The sequence below is a fragment of the Xyrauchen texanus genome, chromosome 24, assembly GCF_025860055.1.
Source record: "Xyrauchen texanus isolate HMW12.3.18 chromosome 24, RBS_HiC_50CHRs, whole genome shotgun sequence".
Lineage (NCBI taxonomy): Eukaryota > Metazoa > Chordata > Actinopteri > Cypriniformes > Catostomidae > Xyrauchen > Xyrauchen texanus.
In genome coordinates this window covers 22066534-22084145 of record NC_068299.1, presented here as the reverse complement: position 1 = coordinate 22084145, position 17612 = coordinate 22066534, and the positions used below count along the sequence as shown (strand labels likewise).

The following is a 17612-nucleotide window of genomic DNA, read 5'->3' as shown; positions in this document are numbered from 1 at the left end:
CCATGGCAATATCTGCAGTGGCTGTGACATCAGGCTTGGCCTAACAACAAATGAAGAGCCCCTTGCAATTATGATGAAAATCAGTGTTATATCAAATTTACTTTGATTTAAAACTGCCATTTTTTTTAAACCCATTTTTTTAATCTCTTTTTCGTTTTGTTCGTAGGGTGATTGCAAGTAAATGACAACAGCGATGGTTGATAATGCGGTTTCTGCATTTGTCTTTTCACACTACATTTACTAGACTTAAACATGTCAGTGGTTTTTCCTGATTTCAATATCTAAATAACATCATTCAGACTTCTACGCATAAATGCTCATCTCTCATATCTTGAGTTCCTCCTTCACCAGGTCAGATTAGTTTTACTCTTATGTAGACCTCTAACTTCAAATAGACCCTGTCAGTATCAGAATTTTAAACTTCAAAACTTGTTTTGTAGAGCTTTGCATTTCTTAGACTTCGTATAAGTCTTTTGATATGCAAGAGATTCTGGAAATGTGCAATGTTGAAACCTAAAATTAAACTAATGATTGTACCACATAAATCTTCGGTACAGACTTCAGGTGTTTCATCACCCAAACTGCCTGTTAGAGTCCTGGATTGCAAGATTGGACAGCATCTTTGACATAAGAAGTTCTACAGTTTTAAGCTTTTATAATAACTATTTTATATATTTTTTTAAATATTAAACCGTAAACGCTTCAGATTTGTTTATTTTTAATTATTTGTCAACATTTTCTAAATTGACTTTTTTTGGGGGTACTGTGAGGGGTTTCAAATAAATATTTTTTGCCTTCCTCCAAATGGCTGTTGAACATTTGGGATGAGCTACTTTTGGCTGCTGTTCTGCTTCTGTCTGTTTGGGCAGTGTTTGTTAACCTGTCGCACCAACCCTACCTGTTTTAAATCCCTTCACAAGAATCCTTGAATTAAAAAATATCTTGTGTTTTTTACTGCCACCTTTTGTCTATATTTTCTTTGTACTTCTTTTCTTTATCCCTTAAATATACCCTATATTGATTTGTACTGTCACAGGTCTGTGCTTAAACTTCTCACTAAAGCTATTCACTGCATGCACTAGTGGACTATCAGTGTCCTGTAGCCTGAAACATCAGCTCCTACACAGAAACACTGGCCTCTATTCATTACTGTGCCAGTAGCGTATTAGATTTAATAGCCCCTTAAATAATATATTTATTTCATTTTTTGTTTCATCACTGTTTAATTTTTTGTTGGAACTGTTGTAATTTCTGCTACTATATTTACAGATTGAGTTTTTTAGCATAATTATTATTACACCGTAACAAGATGTTCACATAGACACAAAAACACTTCAACATGCACTTTGATTATATCATTTGAAAACGCATTACTAGATTGTTAATTGTCTTGCATTACAGTGCCTCTAATTTATTTTAAAATGTTTTGGAAATCATGTTTTATCTTTGTAGATCATATTGTATGCCATTAAATGAACATTCAGATTCAATACAAGTTAAGCTCAATTGACAGCATTTGTGGCATAATATTGATTACCACAAAAATTGTATTCCACTCATCTTTTAAAAAACAATCTCAAATCTGGGTGAATGGGGCCAATATATAAACGAATACTCACTGTTTCAAAAGTATAGCCACAAGACATAAAAACAAAATGTTTAATTATGATGTGAGTGTGATAAAATTGCTTGCTAATCTTTTCTGAGTAAAGGTATATCCAGTTTTACAATCTTGTTGCCATGCCGATGTAATGCCGTAAACCCTAAAACAACTGTAAACAACTTTACAGCTCAAATAATATGTTTGCGTTTTAGCACAAGAATAAATGTGCTTTAAACACTACTTATAATGGCCTCATTCACATCCATTGTACGTGCCTCACTGTTATATACATTTTTGCTTTTTGTAAAGAAAAGGAGGGATGAGTCGAGTTTTTTAAAAGTTTTTTTAGTAGTAATCAACATCATGCCGCAAATGCTTTCGATTGAGCTTAACCTAGTATTGAACCTGGAATAGTTTCATTTATGAAACACAACCATTAAAGAAAGCTTACTGGTTCATTTTATCAAGCATAATTATGTGAATTTCTTGGTATGCAAGCATCGTTTCATTAATGTGGATTTTTGTTTGTTTGCACAATTACTGCACTACAATCGGTATTATGAATCTGTAATTCAAAGATTGTAACAAGTGTATCAGGTGCACTAGGATGCATTACTGGAATGTTCTGTTACCGGTACTTTTAAGCATATGTACCATACAGGTCCCCTTTCATGCAGTTCTGTCACCTCTCGATGTGTCAAGTATGAGCTGGGACCTTTCAGTCCTTGAACTGCACTGAATAGAAATCATTTTATGTTGTCATTGTTTTGTTTTTTGTTTATTTTACCCCAGCCACAGACAACCAACAGCAAAAACAGTGTAGTAAGCAGCAGCACCAAAGACAGCAGCATATCATCCACTGCACCAATGGTACCTCGTCTAACATTTTATTTCCTTCATCATGTCTTTACTCATAGAATTTCCTTTTCTTTCTTCTGAAGCCTTTGTTTAGTAAAAGGCTTTATCAATTTATCCCATACCTATTGTTTTGACTTCCACTACCTCATCGCTCAATTCACTTACATCAAGATGTGTGATGTTACTCATGCTTTTGATGAGTGGAACTAAAGCATCTGGTTTGTGTCTCTGTATTTCTCTCTCACTACCTATTTTACCCAAACAAACTCACAGGAAAAGTTTTGACCAATTTCAAATAACCACTTTCATTTTTTTTGTTCAATTTCCAGCCATTTTAGGATGATTTTTTATCCTTGCCTCTGAAATAATTTTCTAGATGTTTCCTTATCCTAGTAAAAGATCGATGTACATTCTATTAGTCTCACGGCCGAGACTACAAGGGTAAAACAGGATCCATTTATGTTAGGAAGCAGAACTGTTTTATTTGTTGTGAAGATGCAGTCACTACCTTTGCATTAAGGGTGTTTGCTCATTTGGTTGACAAATGCCCATCACTGGTACTGCTCAGTAACCAGTACACAGTCATAAAGGGATAGTTCTCCCAAAAAGAAAGGTTGTGTCACACTCATGTTGTTCCAAACCTATATAGCTTACTTTTTCCATGGTACATGCATAAAACATATGTTAGACAGAATGATAGCCTCAGTCATCATTTCATTTTACTGCATTTTTCCCCATACAATGAAAGTAAATGGTGACCTTTGAGGTCATATTGGTCAATTCAGAATTAAACCATTCCACCAATAAACCACAATTACAGTATCAAAGAGTCAATAAACACGGGTATGATGTGCTCATAAGTCTAGTGATTGTAAGACAGTCCCAAAAGGGTCGCATTGACTCACTAAATCACAGCAGCTATGCTGGCTAAAGAGTTGCCCACCTCTCGGCATGTAGGGACTGCGTCTTCAAGTGTGCATTGACAGCGTGCTTACTAGAGGGTACCGTGTAAGTAGTTGTGGTGGAAATAATGTAGGATCAAGTGTGCAAGAGTGTGTCTGTGTGTATGTAGGGATCAATGCTTTGTGTTTTCATGAGAAATAACATATTGTGGCATTGAAAGCTAGCTATTTGTGCTGTGCTAATCTTTTCTGTATTGTCTATGCTGTTGGTGACTGTGGTTGTCTTGGAGAGCGAACTTACATTATTACTTGCTCTGCTGTGTCTCTGTGGTTAACTGTACCCAATCTGTGCTTGCATATCCATTTATCTAACTGCAAGGCCCTTGTGTTATGTCTTTCTCTATAGACATTGTAGTTACAGTATGATATCCAGTGGACCCCCAAAATAATTGGACACACTTAAAAATGTATATTTAACAAAAGCATTTCACAAAATGTTTGTTAGGTTATACTACTATTATAAATCAGTACTGCTCATAATCAAGACGAGTGATTGGACACTTTCTAGTGGTCAAACGTTAGTGGAACATCTCCATGGTTAATGTGATGAACTCTGCTAGGACACCTGTGTGAACTTGAAATTTGAAGTTGGTTAAACGTAATTGTTAAAATGGCTCAGAAGTTACTTCTGATAAAAGGTCTAGCATCATTTGTTTGCAGATGCTACTTGGTTTCATATTTTGTTCTCTATTCCAATTAAATTAATATATGTTTAAGTGTGACTTGAGTTTCCAAATTATTTTGAAGGTCACTGTATACATATTTCTTCTCAAGTGGCTCATATGCAGTGTTCTCCAATATTAATGATCTGTTTAAATTTTTGCTACTGAAGATTATGGCAGTAGTATAAGTTCAAGTTTAGGGTCCTCACACCCTTTTCCCTTTATCCTGCATGGTAAACTCTCTCCCAGTAAGCACAGACCACTGTCGTGCACAATCCACCTGATGGCATCAAGGTAAGCCACCTGTTTTAACTCTGACACTAAATATTGGTCATTTGGGCAACTTCAAAAGCATTGCAACACATAAATCTTCAAAGCAACGCTACAAATATCACTCAACACTGGCGGCTGGTAAATGGGGCTTGCCCTCTTGCAGGATTGGCTGGTTTGTGCAAGGCTTGGTGTGTTCCTGTGTGAACATCTATTGTTCTGTGAGGGGTCTGTGTGTCTGAGGGAGAGCTTGGATATATCTGTGCTTGTGGGTGATTCTTTATGTGTGTAGTTGCTGATTTACAGTGGGTGGCCCTAATATTCCATGCCGATTTATTGACCCTGTCTGCATACCTGTTTCTTTCTTTTCTTTCCCTGTCTTCCCACCATATATACCACCATCCCTCCATCTTTCTCTCCTTCCTGTCACAGGGGTCTACAGAGAGCCAAAACACCACAGAAGAGGAGGACATGAAAGGTAGGAAAGGTACACTATCAACTCTTCATGTACTTTGCATCTCTTTTTCTTTGGGATCTAAACAGCAGGATAGAGTTTGAAATGGTTATAAATGTGTGCTTGATGTACACTACAAAGAGTTTGGACACACCTACTCATTCTTTATGACCAAATAATAGTATAACACACAAATGGAAGTATGGAAATTATGAAGTTAGCAAAAATGTTTTTAAACCAATGAAAACTGTCTTATGTTTTAGCTTCTTCAGAGTAGCCATCTTTTGCTTAGATTACAGCTCTGCACACTGGCTTTAAGAGGTGCCACATAGGATGGTTTAAAATGGTACTCAATGTATGCTGGGCATTCTTTGGTGGCATTCTCTTCTCTATTTGGTGCAGCTTATCCATTTAAAACAAAATTATGTAACATTATTACAAATTGTCAACAAAACTAATTTAAAGTATTTAAGCATATGTCTTTTGAATATGTTTGTAAGATCCTGAGAAACATGAATTCAGTCAAATGTATCCAAACTTTTCACTGGTAGTGAATTTGAATTGATGCATACAAAATACAAATGTAAACAAATATTACTTGGTTATTCAAAGTAGTCATCAGTTAGTGTATCAACATTTTAACTCTCAGCTCTCATTGGGAAAACAATAGAGTAGAATAAAGAGTGTACTATACAGATACAGGAAGTGAGTTTTTGACCGTGAGATTGAGTCCTCTATAGTGACAAGCTGTTGATAGGCTGGTGATATTTGATTGCAATATGGCATACATTTAGTGGCCTGATCAGCTAACGGGCAGCTTGCCAGCTGCTGTAGTTACAGGGGGTTGTACCTAATGCTCGACTAGTGGATTAGTTCTTCCAATAGTTGATGCATTGTGTTGACTGCTCATGGATCACATGACTTCAGTTACGCTTATATCTATATGATGACAACAGGAGAAAAATTAAACCCACACAAACTGTGTTTTGGTGTATTTGCCTGCAAATATATGCTAATATTTTTGGAATTATGGGAAAATTAAAATAAAGTGAACCCTGAGCACTTGTTGTGAGTTGTTATGATTTGAGGAAACAGGAGAAGGCAGACGGGAATGTGCATCCAGATGCGGCTTTTATTGTAACCAAAAAACAGAATAAAAAAAACACAGGAACAAAAAGTCCTCGATGGGGAAAAAGGGAAACTAAATACAAGAGGATACGGAGGGCGGAGAACAACAGGGTAACCACGGATGGACAGATGACACGACAGGGTAACCATGGACGGACAGAAGACACGACAGGGTAACCACGGACGGACAGATGACAGGGTAACCTCGAGCGGGCTGGCAGACAGGCAGGGAACACGGAGAGAGAGTAAGACCATGCGAGAGCGGAGACATAGAACATCAACGAACGACAACGGGAAGGGGAGAAAGCGGGGTTTAAATAAACAGACAAGGTAATGACAAAATAACAGACAGGTGCGGACAATAACACAGTGATCAGGGCTGGGAGCGTGATCCGGGAATTGTGGGAAGTGCAGTTTCACACATGGACAGTGAGACTCAGGGCGGACAACAGGGAAAACGTGACATGGAACGGGATCGGTGACGGGTGAAATGGAAAACACGGAGCAGACAACAAGGAAACGTGACATAAACGTGATTAGTGAAACAGAGAACATAGGGCAGACAACAGGAACGTGACATGAGTGAACCACACTGCATGCACTGCAGACATTTTAAGCATTCATGTACAAACCAGTATTCTTGCGCAAGCACTTTATGGTGGGGGATTTACATTAAGTGACCATTGACTTGCCTACTAGTCGACTAATTTCCTTGATGACTAGTTGACAATTTGTAATAGTGCCATCCCTAGTTGATACATTGACGGTCGAAAGCAGCAGCTATAGTGAAATTTTAGGGACTAAAAAAGGGTCAGTCTGACTGATTGCTATGATGAATCAACCCAAGCTCTGCTGTAAAATGTCAGTCTTGTTCTGAATGCCAGAGTTCACATGATAATGATGAATCACAGAGTTTTGTCTTCTTATAATGAATATCCACAATATCTGAGCAAATATTTCAGTTTTACAGCACTGACCTTTACAAGAAACAAATTCCTCTTCTGAGAATGAGTCTCAGTATCACTTCTCAGCCGGAGCCTGTCGCCTAGCACAGACACATGATGGTTCATTACAGCACAGCAATATTAAACAACAGTTTAATTCAATTATCCACAACCATTGCAACATTTATTATTTTTTTTATTTTTTTTTTATCTAATATTTTCTGATTGGTTGTGTTGATAATTTTGTTATTTATTAGGTTTGTACATTCCTTTTAGAGCTGTTTGATAATGAATAATTGCCTTGCATTTTTAATTTTTTTCTGTTCAACCTGACTGGTGAACCCACAAGGTTTAAAGGGTTGGTAGAGCTCTAAGATAATTTTGTTAGTTCATTTCTAAACTTAATGGACAAGAAGTCAATTTGCCAGATTGGTTTAACCCTCAGAGACCATGATATTGATGATTTTTTTATTTTATTTATTATTATAATTTGTTTTATTAAAGTTGTTTTAGGAAGCCATTGACTTTAAAAATCATAATGTTTATGCAGAGGGGGGTGGGGGTGGGGGTGAAGTCTATTCATAAAGAACTGATTGTGATGAGTAAGAGTGACATGCCAGAATGGAGCCAACCGGTAGTGATTGGAGAGGGATTGAAAAGTAAGGCATGTGTGACATCTAAAAAAATTTAGAGGCTAGAAGTTATTTATATTTTAACGAAAGATTACAAAGAAATTTATTTCTTTGTAAGAACATGTACAGATAAAATGTTCACAGTTAGATTAGGAACATGCATTCAAGTAAAAAGTTTAAATTTAAACACCTATAAACAACCATAATGTTTGCGACATAAAACTCACAATCTATCCACTCAGGTATCTACTCACATCCTAGCGGAGAGGCCCAAATATTTCAAATTTATTACCAGGGTGATCATATGTGCCAGACAAAGCTTTTCCTAAAACTTCACGTAACAAATACAAACTGTTTTATAGCATACCCTTGCATAGGATGAGTTTGGGTTAGTGGGTTTTGAGGTTATTGAATGATTTTTTCAGACAATATTATTTCAATTAATTGTCAATCCTTTCAATTGCTTTCTTCTCATAAGTTGCACTTAATATGTTTTAGCATTTTCTGTAACTCTATTGTGCTTTGGTGTTACTGTTAATGTTTGATTATTATCATGCAAATTGTTTAGTTATTTCCATATGTAAAAATAGTTCCAACGGAGAGAAGGAAAAGGGTTGTGGTATAACTTGCCACAACAATTGTCATCTTTTGTCACCCCCCCTAAAGTATCGGTGGGCGGGGCTAGCAATGACAGTGCAGTGGTCAGCCAATGCAGTGCCTCTGATGAGCCAACTCCTCAGACTGAGGCTCCTCCCCCCTGTCCACCTCCCAGTAAGTTAACTGTTATAGCAGCTACTAGTCATCTGACCCTCAACATTGTCAGCTATTTCTACACCCTCTCTTTAAATGCCATGCTCTTTGTTTCTACTGTCCGCTCTGCTAACGTAGCTAAAGGTATTACTCACCTCTCTAAGCCTGTCACCTAATACACTACTTTTATACATGTGTCAATAATAAAAGGGAATTGAATTGGGAACCTGAGGAATACATTTTTCCTTGATCTTTTAACATATAAGAGGTCATTGTACTGTAGAAACATACTGTATGTTTCAGAACTCAAAACTTCCTCCTCACTGCAAAAAGAGCATTTGTTGAAACCAAGCTACCAAAGTGACTTGTTCTCTTCTTCCTCCTCATTGTGATGTAATAATGTGTAATACTAGACATTTACATCTGACCACCTTCACATCAACCTCTACTTTACCTTATCACTTCTGTAGCCCACCCAGTAGTGGTGAGCAGTTGCTCTAAACAGACACAGGAAATTTAAAGTGCCACAGAGACAAAGCGTTTTCAGTTTTCAAGAAAATTAACTTCTGAATGTCTTGCTTGGAGTTGTCTCTGCAGATTTAGCTGGGATAGAAGGACATATTTTAACACTGAAAAAAGTTACTTACTTCAGCTTTAAGCTAATTATGTGCCATATTGTTTTTTTTTATAAATTAGATAGTTCCAGTCCTGGCCTCTGATTTGTCAATACAGTGTTCCTTCCATGCTAACACAATATAGTAGAAGCTACCTGTTCACCATATCACTGAGCAGCAGCAGCTATAGCAAATTTATTTATTTATTTATTTTTGTCTTGTTTGTTGCATAGTAACATTGTCATGTCAGGTATTATATCTTCTAGCGGAAGTTTGGAACTTGATGAATTTGTTTAAATAAAGCTTTAGTGAAAATGTATGTCCTTAATATGAACTGACAGGTATTCTGTGGTAAAACGGCTTTGGAAAAAATGGTTAGGCATTCAAGACTGTGCTATATCGCAATATTCTGCATGTCATACCGAACAACCCCCTATAGTTGTGACTGTTCATATTATAAGACAACCTTGAATGTTATTGTTTAATTAGGGCTTAATCATAGATCATTGCAGTACTTAAAATCTGAATGCTGTATAATCTGCTGTAATCTATCACATTGCACACTTCTTAGTGCATAGAGACAGCAAAAACGGGTAAAGGGTAGTGCGTTTTTGCTAGTCCATCATCTTTGCCCTTTCTTGATGTACTTCCTCACATCTGACATGGAAAGAATTGTGTTGACCTTCTTAGTGAGAGTGGCCTTTACATTTATTTATCTATGTGACACTGAATACTTTGAGTGTGACAGATGAGCAGAGGGCTTGTGCTGGGACTGTTCACAGCAAACAGCTCTAAACACACCCACCCGCACACTGTGCCTATTTCTCCCCAGTATGGCCATTGCTTTTGATTCATCCATCATTGTAGCTCCTTGTGTTCTTCATTAACTCCTACTGCTTTTGCTACTGTAGTACATAGATTACTGCCGCAGTCATAACTCGGGGAGATCTTTAAATGTTAAAGCTCAACCACCTTACCTATACAGTATGTCTCTGTCCATTTAAACTGTTGTGTTCAGCAGCTGCTCAAACCACTGAAGACTGCTGCAGGTCTCCGTTTAAGAAAAGCCATGAGAGTGGGACTGCCACCATCTGCTGGATGCTTTTTATACTGCTAAAGCAAACTCTGACAGCTCTCAGTATCCGTTTGTTGCAGTGTTACTTGAGCATACTGTAATCCTCTAGTTTATTTATTTTTATACATACAGAACAGTGGGGTTCAATAGTCCACATTCAATTTCTGGGATTTATGTCTAATTTAGACCTGAAAAATAAACTATAATAAAAAACAAAAATGGGATTTTGAAAAATGTAAAACAAAACCGTATTCAATTAGTAAAATGCAAATTCACTAGTGAACCTTACTGTATTTATCTCCGCTATAGTGTGTGTGGCTCCTCTGTTCATAAACAAATCAGTAAACATATACTTACTGAATTTGTTTCTGCAATATTTTTTCTGTGTGACGTGCTGTGAATAGCAGTGCAGTTATTTATAGGTGAAGTGTGTCATTTCAGCACACTAGTGACTCCAAATAGAATGGCAAAAATAATGACAAGTTTCAAACACCACCTGATCAGATTGCGATTCCATTTGGTGCCGCTAGTGACGCAGAATTTTACCTATAAGCATGGTTTCTAACAGCTTGGTATTTTCTATGTAGACCACAATAGAATCATATGCATGTATGACATAGTCACTATGTCTCCATTTATTTCTCACATGCTTGTCATACATTTGTTGTGCTGTGGCTTAGCATCTCTTTGTGCATAGTTGCTATTTTGTTTGTTTGTGCTGTTGTCATTCAGCCGACTCACCACATGATGTTAAGCGTGTTGCTTGGAGAAGTTTAGGTCAGAGCTCCTGCCCTTATTTAGAGCCTGCTGTGCCTGCTCAAGCCTTCACAACAGCAGGGGGCAGCAGCATGCAAAGGTCACAGTGTAAGTGTTAGACTAGACATGGTGAAATATAGATACTATTAAGTTTATTTCTCTAAATAGTATTCCTGTCCATGCCTGACATTTCCTCTGGCTTTACAAAATCCCTGCAGAATCCATTACACAGCAACAGTCCTCTCTAATGAAACTTGTCCATCTGTAGGGAGAATGAGCTCTGTGTTTTAGGCTGATGCAAGTCTAAATCTTGGTTGGTTTGTTACTCTGCTGGTTGAATGCAGAAGCATTGAATTACGGTACTGTTGAATTATAAGTTAATTATAATCAATATAAGATCTGGTCCATCTACACCTCCTTATTGAAAGGAATGTATGCCTTCAAAGTACTGGAGGATGTTAGAATAAGACTGAAAATAAATGTGGGTGAAAAACACTAATAAGCTTGTGATAAAGTCAGGATGCCTCAGTGGACAGCTCCCAATTCCAGAGTCTTCTCAAAACCAATAGTGTGCTGAGCTGAGTGAGAGATTTCAGGAGTAAGAGCAGCTAGATAGGAGCTTGCCTAAAGTAGGTTTGTGGTTTTAAAAAAATAAATGAACTGGGAATGGATGTGGATTAAGGTTGATTGTGTCCCTGTGTTTCCTCCCTTTTCCCCAAACACCAGCACGAAAGCAGGAGATCATTAAAATCACGGAGCAGCTGATTGAGGCAATAAACAATGGAGATTTTGAAGCTTACACGTGAGTACTGTTTGCACATGTTTCTTTCAGATGGCTTACTTGCCACTGATTAAATAGATTTGATTGTACTGTCTCTTTTTATAGATTTTCATTATTTTTGTTTGGTAGATTTTGAGTTTTTTATTAGTTCTGAAGTAATGCTGTCTGAAGGGGATTTGAACTTAATTAATTTATATCACTTCTGCAAATTGTACCAACAAACAAAACAACAACATTACAGTGTCCATATTTCAGTTTTCGTTTTGGCTATTATTTTGTTTTGGATATTTTGCTTATAGGCTATACAAAATAAAAATCTCATGTTTCATAAATGGTACAAACCCCTTTTTGATTCTTTTCATTACTTTTTATTGATTTTGATTCTTATATTGCTCTTAATAGTTTTCTTCATTAGCACTTTTAAGGCCATTTATCTTAAAAAGAGACAAAATTCGTGTAAATGCATTTTAAGCCTTTTTTTATAAGGGCAAAACAATTATGATTCAAAGTTAATCAAAATAAAACTAATTGGACCTTCTCTGTGGAGTCTATCACTTTTGTAATAAGAAGCAAATGTGTGCATATTTAGTAAGATAATGCACATGTGCATATATCAAAATATAAATGGATAAAGTAAAAAACAATTCAGCACCTCTCTTGTTTCAGGAGGATCTGTGATCCGGGCCTAACTTCTTTTGAGCCAGAGGCACTTGGAAACCTGGTAGAGGGAATGGACTTCCATAAGTTCTACTTTGAGAATTGTAAGTCCAGTGCTTTTTAATAGAGGAGTGTAACCTTAGTGAATCAACCAGTTTATGTCAGTTAAAGGATATCATGAATGAAAGAATGCTTGACACACTAAAGCTAACCTATAAGCCTGATATACTGTAACTGATCATGTCTTTGTCAACTCTTTGTGTTTGACTGCTGTGGCCTGTTTCTACAGTGCTGAGTAAGAACAGTAAGCCTATCCATACAACCATTCTGAACCCTCATGTGCACCTGATTGGAGAGGACGCTGCCTGCATCGCTTATATCCGCCTGACGCAGTACATCAACAGCCAGGGCCACCCACGCAGCTGTCAATCAGAGGAGACGCGCGTGTGGCACAGGCGCGATTCCAAGTGGCTCAATATCCACTTCCACTGCTCTGGAGCACCCGCCGCACCTTTACAGTGAAGCACACTGGGCAAAGGTACACATCACAAGACAAAGCTTGTATACTAGGATCAGTGCATACAGCAAACTTTAAATCAAGATCACATGCAAAAGTAGCTGTAAATAATGCTTAAAATATTTTACACAGTAAACGCTCTGCTAGAATACATTTAAGTAATTGGCCAGGCCCTATGATGGATTATACAGCTTTCTACTGTCTACTGCCATGGTAAATATTGATAGAATGTAAATGTTTTAATGTTTCTAGTTGTTGGGGATGTTTTCGTGTTCAGTTTTCTGAATGTGAGAGATGATTATTTTTTTTTGTTTTTTTACAACCAAAAAAAACAGCACTTGCCTCTGAAACAACAAATGCAGATATCTGACATCTAAAGGCCACTATGTTGTCTGCAGAGGCACTGAACCCATACTAAATCTATAACTAGATCTAGATCTAAAAAATAATAATAATATCATTGTAATGGGGCCATTATTTGTTTTGCCCTAATTTATTTTATGTATCTAGGGCTATTTTGTCAATTTCTGTGGAATTTTTGCCCAGATCTCTTTTTAATTTCTGTCCACGACTGGGATATACCTTAGAATCAACACACTGGACAATTATTTGCCATTTTTCATATGAAAATGATCATATCATTTTCTGCTTTAACTGTAAGCATTGATGTTCAACAGAAAATATTGAACATAGATAAACTCATCAATTCCTGGCTGCTTTCCTCTCTCTCTAAGCATGCCTGAATACTAAAGCTGATTGGAGCATTTCTTCTCCGTGCACGTATTGCCGCCTGGAGCCCGGCCAGAAGAGAACCTCTTGAAGTTTTGAAAACGGAAGGGAAAAAAATGGCACAACCAAGAAATCTATTTAAAAGCCGACTGTGGCCACCACTTCAGTCCAAACCTAGCTAGATTATGTGTGGTGGGCGGCCACGGCAGCAGCCCTGCCTTCTGGATGCTGCATGCCTCTAATGCCCACATGGGGCGCTGTATTGTCTTTACCCATAATCCTGTAGTTTCTGCTGCCCAACATTCAGAAAAGATGTTTCAAGTATTAATAAATATTGTAAAATATTGAAATCTTCACTTGTGTAATTAACAACTGATGGCTGTTAGGATCAGAAATGTGAATTCTTAAAAAGAGCACATGCCATTTTCGGGGTCAGTGATGTAGGTTTTAAGAAGTTTAAGAAAACTCAACTGTTTTGTTTGGTTTTTCTTCTTTTTTTATGCAAATCATTTTAATATTGGAGGAACAGAATTTTTTTTTTACGAATTTCAGAAGTTAAAGCACCAAAGTGTAGACATCTTAGACTTTGAGAAGAGGAAGTTTTAATGTTGCTTTTATTTTTCTTGGAAGGGGGAATGGGGTTTTCTGGCATTTTGTAGTGTTTTTGTGGAACTTTTGATTTTTATCTCCTGAATGATGCTGTATTTGAAAGTATTTTTCGTCTTCAAGAACATTGTTTTTAAACTGGGACACAGTTTAATATAATTGTGCATAAATAGATACAGTATTTATAAAGAGAAAGGAAAGAAAACAGTCTGTCTTGTCAGGATACATGGAAGGGAGTTGTGCGAGCGTTTGCTTGAATTTGTCCGTAAGTGTAAATGTCTCTTTGGGACTCAATATGCTTGTTGCTCTGTTGTGTGTTGAGTAGATCTTTACACATAAACACATGGACATATTTACATAAGACCTAAACCTAAAGTTGCAGAACTTTCATTTCCTTTGATTATTATTCTGAGTCCATCGTATGACTATTCTCCAGAGGGCACTAAACACTACACACAATGACCAGGCTTGCAGCTTTCACTCATGGAGATACCCAGCTCACCCTTTAGGCTTCCAGCTACTGTGCATATCAATTTGAAAACTAAAAGCATGTCAAAAAAAGAAAAAAAAGAAATGAAATGGCCTGTATTGTTTTGCACATAACCTTGCGACTCTATGCTGTTTTCTTCACTTTGTGTGGACTGCTTTGCAACTTCAGGTTATGAAATCATTTTATAGGGGTCCACGCTCTGTAAGGAGACCAAAACTACCAAAAATCAATCACATTACCCCCCTTGGGTGTCCATACACTTTGTCTACAATTTGTTCTAGTGCTGTTTATGTTGTATCATGATTTTTTATATCAAACAATGTGATTTTAAAGGACTTGTGACTTTAAAGAAAGTGGTTATGGTTTGGTTAGACAGTGAACACATAACTGTCTACAGGTGGGAAATGTAATGAAAAGACATGCTTAATGCATTTCCAGGGGTTTTCTTTATTTTTAATGGTCCATTTTGTGGCAGAAAATATTCTGATATTTGTTTTATTTTATTATTTCCAATTTAATTTGGAAATACGAATGCACATTTTGGATGGGGATAGATTGAAAGCTTTGCATATCGAGTGGGCTCCCTTAACATCTGAATATACAATTTCAGTACACTGGCAACTCTCACAGACCACTTTCTGATCAACAAAGTAAACTCACATAGTTTTACAAAAAAAATAAAACAAATTATAATGCTGGTTTGGGTGTGTCAAAGCACACGGACACATTGTGCTCCCTTTAAAGCTTATCTGTGTGACTGTCATTCATTGACTGTGTTATTATGTAGAATCCTGTGTTTTGAATTGTGATGCCTGTGGGGCCTTGCTTCATCCCTTCCCTCTGTGCTGAGCCATTGCTTGTAATATGTTACCTTTTGAAGTTGGGCAAACATTGCGCCAAATGACTCTGTATGGTGAAAAAAAAATGGGGGAAAAGAGTACTCCTACCCTAAGACATCTTGTTAGTTAGTTCTCTAGTTTTCAGATGAAACCATCTGGCACTGTGATGTCTGTCATACCACCAAACCATGCTCTCTGTTGCTCCCTGTTGCAGTGTGCGTCTACACCAACATGATAGTTGGATTTGAGTAGCATCACTAATGATGACCAGCCCCATTTTGGCCACTTCCTTGTCTATGTTAAAATGCAGTGTAGTTAATTCAACAGAACATTTTAATGGTCAAGAGTGAAGGAGATATTTCCAGTTGCAGCAGATTGTAGTTCTTGTGTTTTTTCTTATGGCTGTTAGATAGACACAAGAGACTTTGTATGCTAACTGAATAACTCCTTAAGGCCACTCTAACTACCAGACCATATATGCAGTTCAACAGGAGGAAAATATGCATGTGTACATTTCTGGTAATGTTTTTCACTGTCTGTGTTTAACTAAAATTGTAATCTGTTTATTACCTGCATCTTCAAGGTAAATGAAATGTGGCTCTAAAACATGGTTTCCTATGCTAAAATTATTTGATATTTTTGTGAAGAAAAGGACAAAGAGATTATCAAAGCTTCCACTTGGTATGTTTCCCCATTCTTGTCAATTGTTTTGCATTGTAACCATATATGATGGCAGTACAAATGATTATACTCTGAGGTTTAATTGGATGCGGTTTCTTTTTTTCTTTTCTTTTTTTGCATGACCATACAATGAACAAATCTATGAATTTGAATCTATCAAGTGTTTGTTTGAATGTTGTTAAACCATCATAGCTTTGTTATTGAAACATTTGAAAGTATGTAATAAAAGAACATTTAAACAGCAGTGTCTTTGCTCTCCTGCTCAGCATGATTTTTGTTCTTTTTTGTTTCCTAATACATCCTAAGAGTGTTTGTAGATAAATATGATTATGCACCACGTTTTTCAATGCTACTTGTTGAACCAGTTTTTTATGCTGTAATAGCTATTTAAACATGAGGAAGAATGTGATATAGTTATATATAAACACATTGAGTAAACTGGCCAAAATCTGGCCAATTGGTTTGTATATCTTTCCTCTGGCAATGAAAATTTCCCAAAGAAGCCAAAGCATTAAAGGTGCACTCAGTGATTTTCTTCCCCATTTTAAAAGTTTTACTCCTAATGAAATTAATTGTAATTTTGAACATACTGTACATATATCATCATGGCCAATCACATGAGATGAGGACTCTTGTCATATCAGTAACCTTTTAAAAGCTGTTTTATTCATGGGGGTTGTCATTTTAGAATCACATAACCAGCTTAAAATGTTATTTTTAAGGGATCTTGTTATTGAACACTTTCACTCTTGGATTAAATCAATTGGACACTTTCACACTTTCATGGCTGATTGTGAATAGTGAATTTATAACATGGATTCTGTAACTTAAACTATTGATTTTGAATGATGCTGCATCCACACCACTAGGTGTCACTTTATGTTCAATATGACACAAGCAAAAAGTTACTGAGTGAACCTTCATCTGGATTCATCTTTTCTTTTTCTCATATCACAATTTCTACAAGTAAGCTAATAAAAGAATTTCAAATCAATCAACATTTCATGTCCATTTATTTATGTATTTGACCTGTAGGCATATAATAAGCAGATTAATGAGCAGACTGTGATTTTCACAATATAAACATCAGAACTCTTGACGCTAAGGAGAGTCGCAATTCAATTGTTTCTGGAGACTCCGATATCTCTTCACACAGAATAACAATTTCAAGTCAATATTTTATGGATATTTATTTATTTGGTATGTCATTATCACAAAATAAACCCCTGACCACCCTGTCGTGGTTTATTTTGCGATTAGGACTGGCTGACTGTACATTATCTACATATCAAGTAATAAATAATTGAAAAATTAGATCAAAATGTAATACCTCTATGAGGAAATGAGCACTGATGGGTCAAGTTGTCCCAGTTTGGAAGCCAAGAGGAAAGATCTACTAGTATGTGTGAAGATACAGTCATAAAACAAACAAGGATAAAACCCTCACTGACTTTTAACTCATGTCACAATATAACGTCCCATATAATATAATTTTAATTAGGGCTGTCGGTTTAACGCGTTAGTTCAGTGCGATTTAATTTTATTAAAAATAACGCATAAAACAATTAACGCAATGAATCCCTTTGGCACCGGACCGTAATAAG

At 36.6% G+C, this 17612-nt stretch overlaps 1 protein-coding gene across 17 annotated transcripts in view; it reads left to right on the top strand.

The window, feature by feature from the left end:
• Positions 1-16993, top strand: part of LOC127617679 (calcium/calmodulin-dependent protein kinase type II subunit gamma) — a 94053-nt gene extending 77060 nt beyond the window's left edge. For 4 of the 17 annotated variants that reach the window (XM_052089709.1, XM_052089711.1, XM_052089713.1 and 1 more), the window contains 6 exons: positions 4788-4842; positions 8180-8284; positions 11435-11510; positions 12156-12250; positions 12436-12684; positions 13398-16993. In XM_052089709.1, coding sequence (XP_051945669.1) covers positions 4788-4842; positions 8180-8284; positions 11435-11510; positions 12156-12250; positions 12436-12668 — 564 coding nt within the window. In that variant the 3' untranslated portion in view covers positions 12669-12684; positions 13398-16993. Of the gene's footprint in view, positions 1-2395; positions 2474-4787; positions 4843-8179; positions 8285-11434; positions 11511-12155; positions 12251-12435; positions 12685-13397 lie in introns of all 17 variants that reach the window. The other 13 variants (XM_052089718.1, XM_052089721.1, XM_052089722.1 and 10 more) reach the window with 6 other exon arrangements.
• The last annotated feature ends 619 nt before the right edge of the window (positions 16994-17612 follow it).